General features: G+C 46.4%; 1 protein-coding gene across 2 annotated transcripts in view; it reads right to left on the bottom strand.

The window, feature by feature from the left end:
• Positions 1–20,680, bottom strand: part of LOC308307903 (cyclic AMP receptor 4) — an 83,901-nt gene that overhangs the window by 49,954 nt on the left and 13,267 nt on the right. For both annotated transcript variants that reach the window (XM_080753233.1, XM_080753234.1), the window contains 4 exons: positions 18,310–18,397; positions 13,995–14,084; positions 11,456–11,494; positions 1,437–1,515 (listed from right to left, as the gene is read on the bottom strand). In XM_080753233.1, the coding sequence (XP_080609359.1) occupies positions 1,437–1,515; positions 11,456–11,494; positions 13,995–14,084; positions 18,310–18,397 (296 nt within the window). The remainder of the gene's footprint in view (positions 1–1,436; positions 1,516–11,455; positions 11,495–13,994; positions 14,085–18,309; positions 18,398–20,680) is intronic.

The following is a 20,680-nucleotide window of genomic DNA, read 5'->3' as shown; positions in this document are numbered from 1 at the left end:
AGACAGACCGACAGAGATGGAGACGGAAAATGGGGAGAGCAGAGACACGTGGGAGGCAAACGAAGGGAAAGTGCCAGAGAGGAGAGAAACAGGTAGAGACAACTGAATTCTGTGAGCAGAATGACTTATGAGATGCAGGTTGCAAACCAACCCCATTCATTTATTCCCTTTATCAAGTCTGTGATAAAGGGCTGCCTAGTCTCTCTCTCCAACCACCCCGCTACCTCCCCTTGGCTGCCGGCAGGCTGTCTCCGTCTTTGTCTCTATATGTTAATCTGTCTCTCTGTCCATCAGTCTCTCTCGGTCACATGCGAGCGATGAATTCTATGATGACGCTTCATTGTATGGTCGACGGAACTTGAGATACATTTGTCCACCGTTCTTCATTTTTTTCCCCCCGGGGAGCATATTATATCGCAAAACACGCAAACACACATGCGTGCTCGCACACAAGCGTGTGTTGTTGTTGAGACCAAAGTCTGCCCTTCCGCTGCCTCTATGACTGACTGTGGCGTGCGGTGTCGTCAGGCCAGGGGAATGGCAGCTATGAGAGCCCTGCGGAATGTTTGCCCGAGGCTCTCGACTGCACCCTCACTGTGGCACATGGCACTGAGCTGTGAGCCACGGAGAGAGAGGGACCGAGAGAGGGAGGAACAACAGCAGAGAATAGAGAGACAGAAAGCGAGAGAGGATGCAGGGAAGTATGGAAGGGAGTCGGGACGATATGAACATTTCATGTCTGTCACGATGAGTGTGACAAAAGAAATCGCGATTTACGATATTATCGCGATAATATTATCCAGGGGCGGAACATTTGCCCAAAAATAGCCGATCTATAAGCTCACAAGCTTGTAGATCGGCTATTTCTTTGGCAAAGACATTTGATAGAGAGTGAAAAAAAGAATCAAGTACCAAGTGCGTATATTATAAGTACCTTTTACCAATTATAGAGGTTTTAAATGGTACTGGATATGCAGCTCGGCAAATAAAAGGTGAATTGATCCCAGTGCATGACGGAGGACGATATCACGATTAATTAAATCTTCACGATACGATTATCGCGAGTGTTTTTTTATCACGATAGACAATAATATCGATTATCGTCCCATCCCTACAGGTAAGCAGAAGACATAACAGAGTTTCATCAGCCTCATAGCCTGAGCTGCAGGGCTCTCAAACACACACACACACACAGCGGTTGCAGGCGCACGCAAACACGCACACAAGCACACACATGCACGCGCACACGCAAACATGCACAGCAAGGGTACTATTATCTCAGCTTTCAGGGAGACCATTCATGCCAATTTGCTAAAAGGTCACAGTGGATTCGGATAGCTAATGGGCCGCCAGCGTTCTGTCCAAGCCCTGTTTGGACCGATGCCGGTTGGAGGCGTGCTGCGGGTGGGGGGGGGGGTGGACTGAGGAGGACTCACCCTCTGATTGGCCACGCAGATGATCCTGGCGTAGCAGATGATCATCAGGAAGATGAGGATGAACAGAGGCACGTACCATCTGCAAAGCACAGACAGACAGTCAAGACGGAGGAATGCGGAACACACACTGAATGAAAGGGAAACTGTTTGTTTGTTTGTTAACATATCGTTGAGACGAATACAATGTTCCCATGATATGCATTTTCTGAGATATCGTATATATATTAAAAGATCCTGTTGAATTGTTAATACAAAGATTCATTGCAGAATTCATTTAAACCTGCATTTTGGTCTAAATCAGTAGTTCTCAAGCTTTAAAATGTCAAGGTCTCCCCTTAACTCTGACGGTATACAAATGAAACCCTGGACCCCACTTTGAGGACCACTGATCTAAATGTTCTGTTATTCCTTTTTCTTTTTGTTACCATGTCGGTGGTTGTACTGTTAAGTAACTTGAAAAATAACCATAAAAAACAACATGAAAAAGAATCGTGATAAGATTATGTATCGTGAAACAGCTTGGAAGAATATTGTATTTTTCTGTATTGCCCACCCCTACACTGAATGAAAGGAAAGCTAACTGTTTGTTTGTGATACTCAGATGTTCCTGTGGCTTCCAGCAGTCAGTTGCTTTTTGTTGTCATTTTGATATGCTCAGCCATATAGGCTGCTGGGCCAATATCTGAATATTGTATGGATAAAACAGCTTTATTGATTATAGTAACATCGCAATTTGGAATCCGAATACTGCAGTTTCCCCCACATCCTAATGATGCTTCATATGAACTAATATGAGGCAAAGAGATTGTGTGTAGAGGGGGAAAAAAGAGAGAACGAAGTATCATGGACCCCTGGGGGACAAAGAATATTGTGTTTTAACCCATTTAGGCCTGAAATTATTTTATACTTTAACTATTGAAATATAGTGTGTCTCTCTGTTGTCTGTTGGCAGCCTGGCAGGTATTTGGTGGGTGGAGCAGGGTGGCATGGATGGACTACACTGAGCACCTAGATCTGTCCATTTCCTAGCCTTTATAATCCCCTGCCTAATCAGTCTCTCTCTCATTCAACGATGACACCATTTTGTTTCGTTTTTTGTTTCGTTTTGGCAACCCCACACACCACATCACATCATACTGCCCACACCTCAAAGTGCAGGATATGATGAGTAATGTACATACTTTGCTATTTTTCTTACTATTGTTGCTATCCTTTATTATTTCTTTGCTTCTGTTATTCTTACCACACTGTTGAGAAAAAATATTTTTACTCTTATAGGTGAATCAATAAGAAATTTAACCTGCCCAAAAAGCAAAAAATAAGAAATAGTACAAACAAATGGCCAATGTGTCTCTATCAGGCACCAAGTGATCGCCGCTGGATTTGATGCCCACTTCCCGATTCCTGAAGGCATGCAGTTCTTATAAAGGGCCCAGCAGAGGTTGCTATTTCACTTCCTAAAGGGCAGTGCAGGCTGCAGAACAGGTTTTGGCCGGACCTTAGTAAACATTTTCATAAAGACTTTGTTTTCAATGGCTAGTTTACAGTGTTTTTTTCAATCATCATGATATGAGTTGCATTTAGTACATTATGCCCCATAAATTGTAAAATGTATGCTAAAGTAGGGTGTGTTTCTAGGGCTTCTACTGGTTCTACCGAGTGAAGACCCGCCTTGCAGTCTGTAGAAACCAATGGGCTCCCTTCGTCTATATTTTCTACAGTCTATATAGTCTCAATGTATAGATTATATATTTTTTGAAATGTTGTATTCATTATTTGGTTAACACTTTATTCAAAGGTCAGGTCTATAATGCTTTATCATCTGATTTATAATGCGCTTATTATAACACTGGTTATAATTGTTTATACTTGTGTATGACAACTTATAACAATGTTTATAATGCATTATAAGTGCTGTTACAACTCTACTACTCTGTTGCAAGCAAAAGTCCGGAATTCCAAAATCTGAAAAGTAACTAGTAGCTAAAGTTTTCAAATAATTGTAGTGGAGTAAAAGTAGAATATTTGCCTCTGAGATGTAGTGGAGTAGAAGTAAAAGGTACTGAAATTTGGAAATACACGAGTAAAAGTAAATCCCCTAACCCTAATTGTACTTAAGTACAGTACTTGAGTATATGTACTTAGCTACATTACACCACCGTGTACATGCAGAGTGCATGACCAGCATATTGCTGCTGAATCGAAGAGACGCTCTACAGTCTATACTGTATATACAGTATAGATAGATACAAAAAAAGACTCAGCACTGGTGAGGGCATTCCTATATATTTTAGCATCTTCCCTGAAAGGGGGAGTTTGGGGGGGGGGGGGGGGCGGGACTAATAGAGATTGAAGGAATGCCAGAAAAGTCACAGTGCAGTGAAACACGCTGCATTCCTTGGGGACGAGGGGGCTCAGAATGCGGAACGGACAGAAGGTACACGGGAGAGAAGAAACGCCAGCAAATCCTGGGCAGATGAAAGCGAGCCAGAAAGGGGGAGGGAGGGAGGGAGGGAGGGTGTGCTTTATAGAGAGGTACGGCCTGGTGTTATGCAACCTCCAGGGAGGTGATCTCTCACCCTCTCTGAGGAGTTTCAGCCTCTCCTTGTAATCACAAAACATGCCTTTGTCTCGTTCTGATAGACAAGTTCCCTAATGCATAACCCGTATAATCTCCACTGGAAAACACAAGCACCAGCACTAGCGGTGGCCGCAACACTACTGCACCTTGCAGCACTGACAGTGGAGAGCATCCGTCAGCCAAAACAGAGCCATTCAGATTAGGGCATTCATGAATAGTGATTTTTAGTATTCGAATTATTCGAATAGTCGAATATTCGACAGGACTCGCCAAACTGGCCAATATTAAGTAAGCAAGAGGTGAACATTGTGAAAATAGCCGACCTACATGCTCACAGCGCCTCGTGAAAATAGCCGACCTACATGCTCACAACGCCTAGCAACGCGAGGCGTTGTGAGCATGTAGATCTGCTATTTTCACAATATTTATCTGCGGAACCGAGTCACATTTAATGTAATATTTACAATTCCAAGTGCTTGTCAGGGTGGGGGTCCCCAGTTCAAATATGTTTTAAATATGAGAACCCCTGGTATAGAGCATTAACAAATTCATCCACCAGGGGCATTGACAACTCATTCTTATGACTTCCTATCTAGCCAAGTTTTATAAACTATATATTTTTTAAAGAAAAAAAAAAGAAAAAAGAAAAAAAGAAAAAAAAAAGAATATTCGACTTTGGTGAACAACCTCGAATAGTGACTTTGATATTCGAATATTCAAATATTTGGTGAATGCCCTAATTCAGATACAGAATTGCGTCAAGTTCACTCCATTAGACCAATTATTTATTTTACAGCAATGGAGATCATGTAATTGAAGAATATAGTTTATTGCCAAAACCAAATTATAGTTGAATTTGTTTAGGTGTACCATTGGACAACCATTAAAAAAACGACAAGAACCACATTGCCTGTAGTGTTTCTGACCCCTCAATGACACAATATCAATGACACACAGCCAACATACACAGCAAGATCCTCAGTGTACTGTATGAATGGATAAATTAACACTGTCAAACTGTAACTGTAAAAATAAAGATTTTACACATGTAGTGCCACTATAAGGGCCACTTTAAAAAAGAAATTGGGGCATAGGGTCTCCCTTGGCCTACTGGTATAGTGCATGCAAAGTTTCACACCGACCTCTCCAACGGTACAAGAGAGTAGCAATTACAGACACGCGGACAGATGGACGGATGAGCACAGACAGACTAACGGACAGGCTAAAACATAGTCTTCGGCCTTCAGACATCCAGCCTGGCGGAGACTATCAGGAAAGAGATGTATAGAAAGAGAGCAACAAAGACGCGTAGTGTGATTGGAAACAGTCGGTAAAGCGGTTATTGTTGTTTTGTTTCTTGTCTACACTGAAGGACGGATAAGCTATACCAAAGGTAAGAATCTGTCCTGCACTCTGTTTCCGGTGAGAACTCAGCACATTCATACAGAAGTCATCTTAAAAGGCACATATCATGTATTGGCCCCAGTTTTAACTCATGTCATTGTCCACTGTTGTCTGTCGGTTTCGTGGCAGGGCAGAAAGGAAACTAACCGAATGTTCTCAAATTAAACACTTTATTGGCAGCGCAGCGAGTCTGCAGGCATTCATTTCAAAGCCAAGATGTAACGCTGAAAGGAGAGTGAGCTTCACACACATTACGTTCCCTCAAGTCCTGTTCCGAACACGATTGCACAAAGAAAAGCAGTTCTGTGTGTGTGTGTGTGTGTGTGTGTGTGTGTGTGTGTGTGTGTGTGTGTGTGTGTGTGTGTGTGTGTGTGTGTGCGTGTACATCTGGGTAGTGTTGTGCAGTCTGCCTATATGTGTGTTTTGTGTGATATACAGAGAGAGAAAGAGATTGTGGTGTGCACGTGAGTGTGCGGCATGTGTGTGAGAGAAACAAAGAGTGTGCATGTGCAAGTCTCTGTGCGTGTGTGTGTGTGTGTGTGTGTGTGTGTGTGTGTGTGTGTGTGTGCGTGCGTGCGTGCGTGCGCGTGTGTGCGTGCGCGTACACTGGCCCCCGTCGATACAGGATGGGAGTGAGGGGAGTGATGAGAGCGTTTCGGTGAGACCTGCGCCAGCGTCACCCCTGGAGTGATTTAATAACCCACTCTCTGGAATAAACGGCGCCCAATTACGCGCAGCGCACCTCCTGTTAATGACGGAGGGACGGGGAGGCATGGGTGGGGGGTGCAATGAGGAAGCGTGGGGGAGGGGAGAGGAGAGGAGGAGGGAGGGGGCACGTGGCCTTTTAACCATGGGAGGAGGGGGATGAGGAAGAGAGAGAGAGAGAGAGAGAGAGAGAGGGCGTTGAGGGGGGGGGGGGGGTAGAGAATGGCGGGCGGCAGCTACAAAGTGCTCTAATTAGCATGATAATGATCTGCCATTAGAGTCCGCTGTGCTCTACAGCTGAGCACAACCCTGCACGCACGAGAGAAGGGGGGAGAAAGAACGAGAGAGAGAGAGAGAGAGAGAGAGAGAGAGAGAGAGAGAGATGGGGGAGGGCTCAAGATAGAGGACATGGAGAAAGAGGGAGATAGAGGGGGGACGAGATAGAGGGGAGGGAGATGGAAAGAGACAGAATGAGACGGACAGAGAGGGAGAGAGAACAGTGGTTGCCAGTGGAGAGACCGAGAGCGAAGCAGACGGCAAGTGTCAAGGGGAAGACGGACAGACAGACAGACAGACAGACAGACAGACAGACCCCGTGGAGCACAGGATGAAGGGGATGCGAGGACCAACACCACTATGACACACACTCCCTTCACTCATTCTCTCACACACGCGCAGGCACACACACACGCGCACGCACGCACACGCACGCACGCACACACGCACACACGCACACACGCACACACACACACACACACACACGCGCACACACGCACGCACACACGCACACACGCACACACTCTCCCCGCCCCGGCCTCAGATCTCTCTCTAGGCAGGCTCCGAGGTGAGGGATGAGGGGCAGATGAAAGAGGTCTTAATTAAACTCCCCGGCAGCGGGCGGGGGAGACGAGAGCGCCACGGGACAATCCGTGCCGATAAAGGCTTGACTCGCCGGCCTCAACTGTGACCCAGAAGATTCTATCGGCGGAGCGAACGGTCGGGATCTACCTGTTTGACCGCTTTGTTGGCGCATAGGAAAAAGAAAAAAAAGAAAGGGGAGGGGACGTGACAATGTGAGAAAGAACAAGAGAAGGGGGGGGACAATACTGCAGACAAAGAGTGCAGTGTGTGGGATAATGCTCCTCTCGTCTCTCCTCTCCAAAAACAATCTGAGCACACAAGTGCTTGTGTATTAAAAGCACAAGCCTACTTGCTTTCTGTACGACCGTAGTCAAAGCAGTGTCACATCCATCAATTCACAGGAAACAACAGAGTCTTATGCACACCTGATCAGCTCAGAGGCGGGCGCGTAGGCAGGGATCAGACGTACAGAATCAAATCAACCCTCTACACTTGCACAATAGAGACAACTTTATTTAAGCTTAAAGTTGTTCCTATTGTGCCGGTCTTGTCCCTATTTTTTTTTATTTGTGCTCGTTATGTCCACAAACATTTGTGTATTGTGGGGCTTGCAGAGCGTCTATTTTTTGGCAAATGTTCCCCCCAGAATAGGGATGCTGGGTGACGTTAGATTGGTTAAAAAAGGGGCAATTTTAACAAATCAACGGTATTCTTTTACTTCCATTTATAAGGATCTAAGGATGTCTTATAACGCCATCAAAGTAGCTTACCTTTGCGATTTTATAGAAAAATATCCATCCATTATTTCCAAACGCAATCTTTTGTAAAAGACAGGCGTCTCTCATCGAGTTGTGAAAAAAGGTTGTTAGTCTAGCACATCTAAACAATCCACCCATGTTACACACAGTGTTAGTTAGCTGCATTAGTATATAGTCTGGCTATGCCAGGCTAGAAGTTTGTCCCTCGGTTGCGCCAGTTGTAGAGCATAGAAATAGCGAAACTAGATCCAGGCATAGAAAACGACCAGAAAAGTGATCCCGCCGCCATTGTTGTTTATGTGTGCTCCAGATTTGAGACTATAGCGTTACTGGAGCTGCTGCTACTGCAGACACCCGCGCCACCCCTCATCTGCTCAGACAGGCTCTGCCGCGGAAAGAACGAACGCTCGGTATGGCGCAGCGTAAAAAGAGACAAGCGTTCATTCGGCGGTAAAAGAGTTAATGAATTAAATAATCCACCTCTGCCGGGGTTTTTCAGAGTTTTTACTTTATCTTCGCTGGCAACAGGAATGGCTCAGGGGCCAGTCAGAAAAATACCAAAAGTCCAAGGGCCGCAAACTAAAAATGACGGTCCTATTTTGGATGTTTAGACAATGATTTTGTAACGCTCTACATGAGTAATCAAAAAATTCAGGAAACACAGAAAACAGCCACATTTACAAAAAGATTGTCATGGAATGATTAATGATGAAATTATGAAGTTTCTTCTTTTGGAACAAACAAAATAGCATAAACATCTCGTATAAAACACAACAAAAATTGATTCTTAGTGGTTTTGGAAAGAAACTAAATAACATTAGATTATATATATATATATATATATATATATATATATATATTAGAGGTGGGCAACGATAAAAAAAATTAATCGCGATTAATCGCACTCAATCCTGGAGTTAATCGCGATTAAAATGTCTCATTTTAAGTCTGCCGAAGGCATTCAAAATTAGTGGCCAATGATCAGTGGCATCCTTGAAAATCGCAGGCCCCCCTGCAAGGATGGGGGCGGGACCCTTTTGCAAATGATGATGGAGTTCTATCCGTCTGTCATTCAATGTTAAATGAGATACATAAAGGTTTCCTCTGTAAATAAGGCGAAAAGCTTACTAGGATCTCCTTTTAGTTGATCTTGTACCAGTGAACTGTACTGTCATGAAACTACGTTTTCCTATGCAAACTTCTAATTAAGTCTTCAATCAATCAATCAATCAATCAATCAATCAATCTCTCTAGAAGAAGTTGCAAATGAACTCTGCAGCCGCACTGAGGCGCTCCAACAAGACTACTCTGACAAGCTAAATGCTGGGTGCAGTAAATGTATTTGTCTGCAAACAGCCCAATGAGCCCATAATATTAACATCTACATGTTTATTTCATTTGTAGGCTATTTATTTATTTAAAAAATAAATAAATAAAAATAAGAAAGAAAACCGTAATTCTTAAAAGATTTTTTTGACAGTGTACTCAGTCTCGTTTTTGCGGTGGTCAGAACAAGAAGGCACAACGTTTTTTACAGTGTACTACTTTGTGCTTCCTTGTGGTCGGAGCTGCTGCTGCACTTCTATCAACAGATTTACACACGTTTCTTTCTTGCACAAGTCATTTATAGGGGAGCATTTAACAACACGGAGCACTTTTGCTTGCTTGTTTTGTGACGGCAATGATCACGACAGTCAGAACGTGGTAGGAGGTGGCTTGAAAACCCTTTTTAGGGCACTCTAGCTCAGAGACGGAACGGTAGGAATAATCGCGAACGGGGAGACATGTCTGTCCATGCAGTGAGCTTGAATAATAACAACTGAATATAGGTAAAGCTGACGTCTCATTATCAAAACTAGCACAGCACACAAGTGCAGCCAATGACAGTGTGACATTAACAGGCACATTGTTGTGAAATATACAGCCAGAATTTAGAACGCCTCTGCCTAGACAACATGTTGGCTGCATCTAACAAAACAAGGCAGCGTGCCTGTGTGTGATGTCATTGCGCATGCAGCTCCCAGACCCAACTTTGATCCGCGATTAACAACGATATTTTTTTTTTACCGCCGATAAGAGTCTCGCGTTAACGCAGCACGATAACGCCGATAACGGCCCAGGTTTAATATATATATATATACAGTATATATAGAGAGAGAGATATAGAGATATATCGTGGAAAGATGGTGCTAATTAGGATGTAGGGAAAATCAAAATGTGGTCTGGGACTCTACTCTAGCGGTAATGGTGAGGTGGGGGGGTGGGGGGGTGTCACATTTGCTTCAAGCGCGGAGTTACGAGGCCGCCGACGGAAAATGCTGAGAGCGGTGACTCAGTGTTTTGAAATGCTGACTCAAGCCTCAGCCGCTACAACCCCCCCCCCCCCCCTCCAACCCCCCCCCCCCCCTCCACAGCCCACACATCCCCGTCTCCATGCTGTCCTCTGGTTTCCCTTCCTTCCTTCCGTCCGTCCCCCCACCCCCTCTCTCTCCCCGTACAGTTCCTCCCCCCGCCTCCCCAGTCAGCGCTTGTGCGCGCATCGCTGAACACTGATGAAGACGGACTGCGGGGGTGTGGGCAGGAGGAGAAGATGGGGCCATCTCTATTTCTCTTCCTTTCCTTTGCCTGCTCCCTCCTCGCTCTCTCTCTCTCTCTCCTTTCCATCTCTCACTCTGTCCCTAATCACGTCCCCCCCCCCTCCCTCCCTCCCTCCCTCCCTCCCACCTCTCTCTCTCCTCTGCCTATTTCCTCCTCTCCCGCCAAGCTTTCCACTTTTCACCTTATATATTTTAACTGCTGTCACCCACCACCCCTCCTCATCCTGTTAGGTGTCAGGAGTGTGTGTGCGCGAGTGTGTGTGTGTGTGTGTGTGTGTGTGTGTGTGTGTGTGTGTGCACGTGCGTGCAATGATGCATGTGTGTGTGTGTGTGTTTTGCTGACGGGCGTCTCGGCCTCTAATCTCTCGTCTGGTTTGATGTAATTAGAGCTAATGAAGATTCCCTGATCCTGTGAGCTCCTCGTCCCCCCGGGCTGCGCTGCCGCGGAGGACTAGAAAGAAAAGGGAAGAAAGGAAGGAAGAAAGAAAAGACAGAAAGAGCCGGGAGAGCGGCGCTGATAAAAGAGACACCGGCTCAGCGCTACGTGTCATGTCGTGCAGCGCGCGAGCGCCTGTGTGTGTGTGTGTGGGTGCGCGCGTGCAGGGTGCGCGTTTGTTTGTTTATTTGTTTAGCGAGATTGATTCCCCTGCTGATGCTGCGAGCTGCAACGCGATTACCTTGGCTCATAGCGAGGCATTTCTCTTTGTTTGTGTGCGTGTGTGTGTGTGTGTGTGTGTTTAAGGCACAATACTGGGGGGCTTGGCAGAGCTTTTCCAGACTTGGAGGCCAGTTGCAGAAAGCAGCAGAAGACAGGCTTAATCCTTCATAGACTTCCTAAACACTTTAGCACACAGCATAGAAACTTCCCTTATTCTGACAAAGCAGGCGCAGACTCAGACCCCCACTCACTCACATGCATGCAGGCACAAGCACACGCACACATCCTGGCCCTTCACCGAGATGGGAAAAGAAAATACCCCAAAAACCTGCAGGTCCCCTGACATGCAACCCTTTCACTCTTCCCACAGGGACCGGCTGACCTCCTCCCTCCCTCCCTCCCATCACTCCCTCTGGGGAGAGGCTTTGACGGCAGGGCTGAAAGGGTCTACTTACATCCCAAATCTCCAGGCTACGTGATCGTCTGTGATCCAGCTGGGAGGAAAGAGACAGACAGAGGGTGGTGTGGGGGCAGGGGGTGACGAGGAGAGAGAGAGAGAGAGAGAGAGAGTGAGAGAGCTGTGTGACTGCGGAGGGGAGAAGCTGCACAGCTGTAGCTATTAATAAGCCCAGACTGGGAAGAGAATGGAGCCCAGAGATTACGGCTCTGTCCCAATTCTTGTTCCAGCGGCTTCCTTTCCCCCCACGCAGCCTCTCTACCCGTCCTCCTCGCCGCCTCGCACTACCTCCCCGAGCAAATAAACACGTTTCCAACTCAGCGCTCGGGAAAAGCTGGCAGAAACTTTCGCTGCTTCAGACAGTGCCGGGTAACCGATTCGTAAACACGGTTGCACGGGAAAAAACGTACATCAGAGACAGAGGAGTCGTGCAAGCTTTGGAGTCGAATGTGGACCTGCATATATCAGTATCGGTTGATATGGGAATCAATCAAAAACAAGTCGGCAAAAAAGACAATATCGGACATCCCTATTTTTGTAAATCACTGGAAATTGAAAACATTTCTTTAGTTTTACTGTAGTGGAAATATTGCGTTAGCTTTGAGCACAAATGTTACTGAGCACTGATTGCCATAGCCCCATATAGAACCTCACCCGTCGCTGCGTCCTGTTGTGCTCCGAGATGAGGTCCTAGAAACATGGCCGCTGGAATCTTGCGACAGCCTCCACATCACAGTTGGAAAACACACAAAACGAAATTTTGTCCAAAAAGTAACGGCAGTTCCGAGCTCCCAGACTGTGAAAACCTAACCTCGGTACATAAAACATGAACCGCGGCATGAAACAACCCCTTAAAATCGCTAGTTTTGTCAGCCGGTAATGTTTACAAGCCTGGAAGTTGCAGCCGGAATGGCAGCATTAGCGCCCCCTCTGGTCGAACGGTAGCCCCAACCGTCGCTGCATTCGAACAGACATTCGACCAGAGGGGGCGCTAATGCTACCATTCTGGCTGCAACTTCCAGGCTTGTAAACATTACCGGCTGACAAAACTAGCGATTTTAAGGTTTTTTTTCATGCCGCGGTTCATGTTTTATGTACCGAGGTTAGGTTTTCACAGTCTGGGAGCTCGGAACTGCCGTTACTTTTTGGACAAAATTTCATTTTGTGTGTTTTCCAACTGTGATGTGGAGGCTGTCGCAAGATTCCAGCGGCCATGTTTCTAGGACCTCATCTCGGAGCACAACAGGACGCAGCGACGGGTGAGGTTCTATATGGGGCTATGATTGCCATAGCAGTGTCAGCTGAATGCTCTTAAGTGTCTGGACTGGCGTTGGCGCAGTAGCATCAGCTAAGCTGTGCAGTTTACTGGTCTACTTTTATGGCTACTGTGATTGGCATGGCAGTGTCAGCTGAGTAGTGTTGTTTGCCGTTATTGGTCTACTTTAGTTATGACATACATGGTTGAATTTTGTGGTGACATTTGACATAATGTACATATATTAACAGTTCTACTGCCATATTTATTATTTATGTATTTGTGCTGGTGCCATCAAAAACTAGCTTACCTTTGCGATGTTATAGAAAATTATCTATGAATGATTTCCAGACAATCGTTTTCAGTGGACACATATATGTGTACTGTAGCCAAACTGATGACAGGGGGCTGCCTTATGCAATGAATGGATGTGAAATGGCCCTCCCCTCTTTCCGTCGTTCAGAGCGTAGAAAAGCATAATCTAGATCAGGTCCACAGAATACAGCCAGGAAGTGAATTAGACATCCATTGATATTTACGTGTCGTGGAGATTTGAAAGCAGCATTACGGGAGATGTTTTTACTGTACACACCCGCGCAACCTCTCATGAGGTTACAGTCATCAGACAAGGTAAAAGAGCGCCGGTTCGTATTGGCAACGCGCCGCCGTCAGAATTGGGACGAGCGTTAACGTTCGAAGCGGTAAAAGAGTTAAAAGCCATTTAGGCCTGAACGCAAATCTGTGTCACTTTATATTTGATCCACTTTAACCATTATTTTATGCTTTAACTATTAAAAAATAGCAGATATACAAGCTCACAGCACGGCACAGAGTGCTGCGGTGCGAGCTTGTAGATCTGCTATTTTTGAAAAATCGTGAACATTTGTGCAAGTCTTCTTCTAAATCAGTGATTCTCAAACTTTTTCATGTCAAGGACCAACAAAATTACATGTATTTGGCCACGGACCCCCATCTCAAAATAAGTTGTTCCAGGGACCCCCCAGAAGAGAAAAAAAAAAGATTTATTCAAAATAAATCAAGATTTTTCAAAAATAGCACATCTACAAGCTTATAAATCTGTTTTTTTTTTCAATAGTTAAAGTATAATATTAAATAATTCTAGGCCTAAATGGGTTAAGGCTGTTTTACGTAGATTGCTAGCCCTTCCGGTGCCACGCCACACAAAGAGGAAGAATAATAAAACCCCGACTGACTCCACATGCTCACCAATTGTCAAAACACAGAGGAGGTCATGCAGTTAACGTTGGCTGATTGTACTCACCACCAGGGTCCAGCGGGACCAAAGTAGCCCTTAAGAAGAGGCAAGGAAGCCATGACCAGAGGAACCCCCCATGCGGTCAGATGGTACCACCTGGGCAACACAGAAGAGGACAACACCATTTTCATTACGGTCTGTCACTGAGATCAACGTTGATGGGAGTTCAGGTGGTCCCTTTTCTGTAACTGTGCATTACATTCACCCATTCACACACACATTCATACACCGATGGCAGAGGAAACCATGCAAGGCACCAACCTGCTCACCGGGAGCAACTAGGGGTTCAGAGTCTTGCTCAAGGAATCTTCGACACCAACTCTGGGGGAGCCCAGGATTCGAACTGGGAACCCTTTGGGAACCCTCCGTGTCCTAATGACGGTTTCTCTACCCCTGAGCCACTGCTGCCTGTATCTTTATTGGTTCCACAACTTCCACCCGAGTATGACGTAAGAACAAAAAAGAAATGGCCACCGTGTGAATATGGTCAATTATCACCCTTACAGGTCTGATCTGATCTGAGCAATTATCCAATCAAGCATGCTCTCCATCTTAATCACAGACGGGCTATTAGTGTGTGATTACCCCCCCCCCCCCCCCCCCCATAGACATAAAACATTATAGAGTTTTAGATGCTGCATTTATGAGTCATGCTGATGATTGACTGTCAAAAATTAGGAAATCACTGTGTGTGTGTGTGTGTGTGTGTGTGTGTGTGTGTGTGTGTGTGTGTGTGTGTGCGTGTGTGTGTGTGTGTGTGTGTGTGTGTGTGACAGATGAGGTGTGGGCTCCAGTGTCTTTGGGTGTGGGCGTCAATACTTTATAGAGCATACAGTGTCCTCCGATCAATAGAGTGGAAGTCCTGGCCTGACTTGTTCCAAGTGCGGTCAATCGAGTGGTGGCAACACACGCTGACACGCACTCAATCCTTTCTCCCAGAGTCGGACACACACACACACACACACACACACACACACACACACGCACTAGCATGCACACGCACACGCATGCAAGCAAGCAAGCACACACACATATGCTCCCTCTCACTGGGAATCATCGTATTTCTGATCTCCCACCCACCCACTCCTCTCCCCTCTCTCTCTCTCTCCATGTGATGGACAGTGGTGAGACAATGTGTGGGAGGCAGGAAGAAAAAGATAGATGGCTGGTGGCGTATAACGAAGAATTGGTGGGTGGGAGAGAGTGAGAGAGAGAGAGAGAGGGAGTGTGAGAGAGAGGCACAGGGAGTGAACGGAAATGGGGAGAGAGAGAGCGACAGAGAGAGAGAGAGAGAGAGAGAGAGAGAGAGAGAGAGAGAGAGAGAGAGAGAGACGGCGAGTGGGGATTAGGGATGGGACGATATGAAAATATCATATCACGATTATTGTGACCAAAGAAATCGTGATTTACGATATTATCGCGATAATCAACACTATTATCCTGGGGTGGAACATTTGCCAAAAAAATTGCCGATCTACAAGCTCACAACGCGTCGCACTGCGATGCGTTGTGAGCTTGTAGATCGGCAATTTTTTGGCAAGACATTTGATAGAGTGAAAAAAAAGACTGTATCAAGTATGTATATTATAACTTTTACCAATTATAGTGGGTTTAAGTGGTACCACATGCTGCTCTGCAAATTAAAGGTGAATTGATTCCAGTGCATGACGGAGGACGATATCACGATATATCACATCTCCACGATACGATTATTGTGAGCGTTTTTTATCGCGATAAACGATAATATCGCGTATCGTCCCATCCCTTGTGGGGATATATAGATCTAAAGAGAGAGAGAGAGAGGAAGAGAGAGAGAGAGAGAGAATGAGAGAGAGAGCAGGAGAGCGAGCGCGCGCAAGGAGGAGGAGGAGAGTGTTAGATGGCGGGAGGAGAAGATACAAATAGTGAAATCAGCGCTGCCAATCTGCAGCGTGCCGATGGGGCGGGGGCGGAGAGGGAGCGGAGGGGAGGGGCGAGGGAGGAGGGGGGCTTGTCAGGAAATCGATGTCGAGCAGCACACACACAGACACACAGGCGCGCACAGCACACACACGCGCAGACGCAGGCGGGCGCTTCGAGAGGGAGATGACGAGGTCCGGAGCGCAGCACAACAAGGGCTTAATGAGGCACAGCAGGACCGCTACGCTCCGCATCGCACACACACACACACACACACACACGCACAAACGCACGCACACGCACGCAGAAACGCACGCACACACACACACACACATATAGTATTCTCTCTCTCTCGAGGCGCAATATCTTTTTCCCTCTGAATTCGCTGCCTCTCCTCTCACACCATGTCCTTTTTTTATCCGGCTTCATTTCTCTCTCTCTCTCTCTCTCTCTCTGATGCACACCGTATTCAGTACGCCTGCTCTTTTTTTTCTCCATCCCTCCGCCTCCCCCTGCATCTGCTCCGTCCGCTCTCCTTCATCCATCCTCGATTCCTCATTTCCTCTGGCGATTCGTTCATTCATAAACCATGGCGCGGTGCCTTCTTAACAGTGTTGGGGGAGTTGGTGCGTGCGTGTGTGCGCTGTGCGGGCCTGTGTGTGTGTGTGTGTGTGTGTGTGTGTGTGTGTGTGTGTGTGTGTGTGGTGGTGGATGTAATGGTGCATTCATGCACGGACGCTTAGCCCCCCCACCCTGCGCAAACACATATGCAGTCTACCTGCACACGCCCTACCCCTCTAAACCCTCATCTATTAAAAGAGCCTATTTTTTTTCCATGGCTGCTTTTTCCATCCCATGTGGTGAGTGACTCAGTGACTACTACCCCCACCGGCCACCACTGACCTCCATCTTCCAGCCAGTAGCAGCGGGCCCCCCATCCCCGGACCCCAGAGAGGCCGTGCTGTTGATAAGGCTGGGAGGCCTAGAGGGAGGGCTGAGTGATTTCAGGCCCCCCCCAGCAGCCCCCTGCCCAGCGCCCGTAAAGCCGTCCCCTCTGAGTTATACCACCATTATATTGTCTACCTTATCGCTAATCGATAGGGGGGAACTCCCACAGGGGAGCCACCTCACTTTACCAGCCCCGACCCTCTCCGCACACACACGCACGCACAAACACTCAACCGCAAGCTCACCAACATACACAAACTCATAAGCACACACGCACGCTTGCACAACTGTGTGTGCATAGGAAAAGTACATATATGTAAGCATATATTCAGGATAGGTGTGAACAAACACACTCAACTGTGCAAACTAAATCACTAATATCTCACTAAAATGGCTAACTACACTCTGCATATATATAATGGAAAAGTACACACCGGCCCGTTTGTACACTCTTGGTTGAATTTACACTCAGGATTCTAAGGTGTAGCAGGCTCAAGGAAAAAAGCGTCACACACACTCTGACTCCATATAACATTTTCTTTTATTTAACAATCACCAACAATAATTGTTGATATTGAATAAGGCCTGAGGGCCAAAAAATCATCTAGTGAGACACTTTTTTCCCCATACAACTTTCCCTTGCCCACAACATGCATAAACCCTTTTTTTCAATATGTATGTGTCACTGTCAAAAGCACTGCGCAGGGGCTTGGGGAGAAGGGGGAAAAAATCTCACACACGCACGCACACAAATTCACACTCGCGCTGGAGAGCGCTCATGGGAGTTTGAGCGACAGAAAGAGAGCTGCAAAGTGCGAAAGGAGCACACGCACACACACTCACGCACAAGCACACACATACACACAGTCACACCACAAGAGTCACACACGCACGCAGGCACACACACACACTTAGCGGCTGCCACTCTCTCCCTTTTCAATTAGAGCGTCGGCTGTCTGGAACAGAAGAAGGGGGAGGGAGGAGGGGGGGGGCTGTCAGTGCTCCAGGGGGAGACACATGCTCCAGCAATCCAAACACACACACACACACACACACACACACACACACACACACACACACACACACACACACACACACACACACACACACACACACACACACACACACACACACACACACACACACACACACAGTCACGCTCACTAACACATATACAGGGATAGCGGCTGACGATTTATGCTCGGCACGGAGCACGGAAAAGAAAGAGACATGCATGCATACACAGAAATGCAAGAGGTGCACCCGACGGAGGAAAAAAAGCTCTCTGTCGAGCCAAACGCAAGGAGCAGCTCCTCTGCATATAGCCTAGAGGACAAGACTAATGACCATATTGACACCCAAGTCATTTTGCTCTTACATCAACCTCGGGGGGGTCACCTCCAAGCACGAGGCAATAGCAAAATGGCTGGACGTGTAAATAATATGGCCCGCTTGGACGGACAGATCCACTCACATCTGGTATTTGTTGGTGCGTATCTCTCTGACCAGGTTAAGGTACAGGTTAAATGTGATGAGGCACACCCAGGCCAAAGCACTCCAATCTGCAAGGAGGGAGAGGGAGAGAGAGAGAGAGAGAGAGAGAGAGAGAGAGAGGGCGAGAAACAGGAAGGTCACCGAAACGACAAAGCTACCCCACCACGCAACATGCACCTGCGAGCGTGTGCGCAGTGCATGTTTGTGGGTGTGTGTGTGTGTGTGTGCGCGCGCCGCGCACGCACGTGCATGTGTGTGTGCGTGTGTTCCACTTGTATGATAAATGAGGGCCCATTCAGCAGTAATATGAGGGAAACCTGTAGCTGATGGTGATGGATGAGAGGGGAAGCCGAGGGAGAGATAATGATGAACTATGGAAAAACAGAGGGAGATAACACCGGGGTGGGAGGGAGGGAGAGAGAGGGGGGGGGAGGGGAGGGAGAGAGATTAGAATTGAGTGAAATGACGCAAGTGTGAGGAAATGAGGAAGCACAGTAAAGGAAGTCCAGTCAGCAGCAAAGCGACGGAGGGGAGGAAGAGAACGAATGAATTGAAAGAATGCGTCCCGCAGAGCTGGGGGAGAGCGTCTTTAAACCTTGCATTTGCATCCCTTTTTCACAACCATTTGTGTGTGCGTGTCTGTGTGCGTGCGTGTGTGTGTGTACGTGCGCGTGATACGTGTGTGTGCATGTTGCGTATTGTGTAGTTGACAGGACAGGCAGGGCCAGCTGTCAGAGTGATGGATTCTCAGAGGTGAATACTCAAGAATTCTCTGTTTCGCACAAGACAGCCACTGGCACAGACAGACACAAAGACACACGCACACGCACACCTATTACCCGGTGAGCTTTGGGAACAGCTTGCAGCTTGCCAGGAGATGAGATGTGCTGTATGTTTTTACCCTGTCATTAACTCAACCAATCGCAAGCTGTCAACGAGGTAATAAGTATGCCTTACATAACCGAACGGAGCATGCCACCCAACCTGTCCCACAGCTCCTATCCCTACTGGCAATTCGGATCTTAAAGGTAGGGTAAGTGAATTCATTTGGTTAAAACAAGTGTTAAATAGCTCTATATTCGATAGTACTCTTATCTATTGCTATTGCTATAGAGTGTTTGTTCAGTAACAGGAGTCTTCGTGTCTCTCCAGCTCTTTCTTAAACAGAAACAGCATTTTGGGTTCAGGATACCAATTTTTTTTCCAATCAGGATGGAGAACTCGAACAGGATACAGATTAAACAAGTGAAATTGGAAGTGATGACAAAGAAACGAACAGACAAAATTGGAACTGGAACACTATAAAATGAAGCTGTTAAATGGGTAGTAGTAGTCTCTAGTCTAGTCTATGTATAGCAATGAGTACAAATATCGTGCTTTAACCTTTTAACAAAACCCTTTATGTTTTAACCAAAACCTGACACTTGCCTTACCCTTAATAAACTTACACATTCAGTATAATTTCACTGGCACAATATCACCAAGATGAGATTGCTTCTCTTCTTTCACAAAATAATTGCGACCGAAGGTTGCAGTTTACCATGAGAAATGTCACAGCTTGTCTGCGTGTAGACGTGAAGCCGTGTGTGTACACATTTTTACAGTCTATGGGTTGGTTCCCTTGACACATCACTGTGACATCACATGTTACTGTATATCACAGGTGACATCACCTATGTAAAAGTCCATATATGGGTATTCCCCAGAATCACTTTTATGCCCATATATGAAGATCCCTGATGTCATCGATATATATCACTGGCCAGATGGCCAAGACATGGCCCATATCTGTGTGGCTGGTTCAGATAGGGATCTCCTTGTATGGGCATAAAATATATTGTATGTTGTGATGTCATCTTCTTCTTTCGTGTATCATCGTCCTTGATGATTGGTTGACAACATTGTATTTCACAAGATTTCTTGTTACTTAGGGGAGGCCATGGGGCTGGCTGTCGTCTTCTCCCCCTTCGGGAACCACTAACAGAATCTCTTTTATGCCCATCAATATTAAGCCCATATCTAACAGGACTTCATATGGGAATGCCCATATATGGAGGAAGACAGCCCATATCTGTGCGGCTGGTTCAGACAGGGATCTCCATGTATTGGCATAAAAGGGATGTACTATATACAGTACAGGGATCTCCATACTGTATATGGGTAACTGGTCCGATATACATCACTGGCCAGATGGCCAAGAATTGGCATGACCTTTAGGGCGAGGTCGCATGTCGCCCTGAAGCGTCTTACTAGTATATAAAATGAAATGAGAAAAAGGATTGAAAAAGAAGAAGAAAATGGATGTGCACAGTCCATCAACATGAGCCGTTATTGGTCTACTTTTGCAGGGA

Source organism: Nannobrachium achirus, assembly GCF_963921795.1.
Source record: "Nannobrachium achirus genome assembly, chromosome: 22".
Taxonomy (NCBI): Eukaryota; Metazoa; Chordata; class Actinopteri; order Myctophiformes; family Myctophidae; genus Nannobrachium; species Nannobrachium achirus.
Note: the sequence above shows the minus strand (reverse complement) of the source record. Positions and strands in the feature narration are given on the sequence as shown.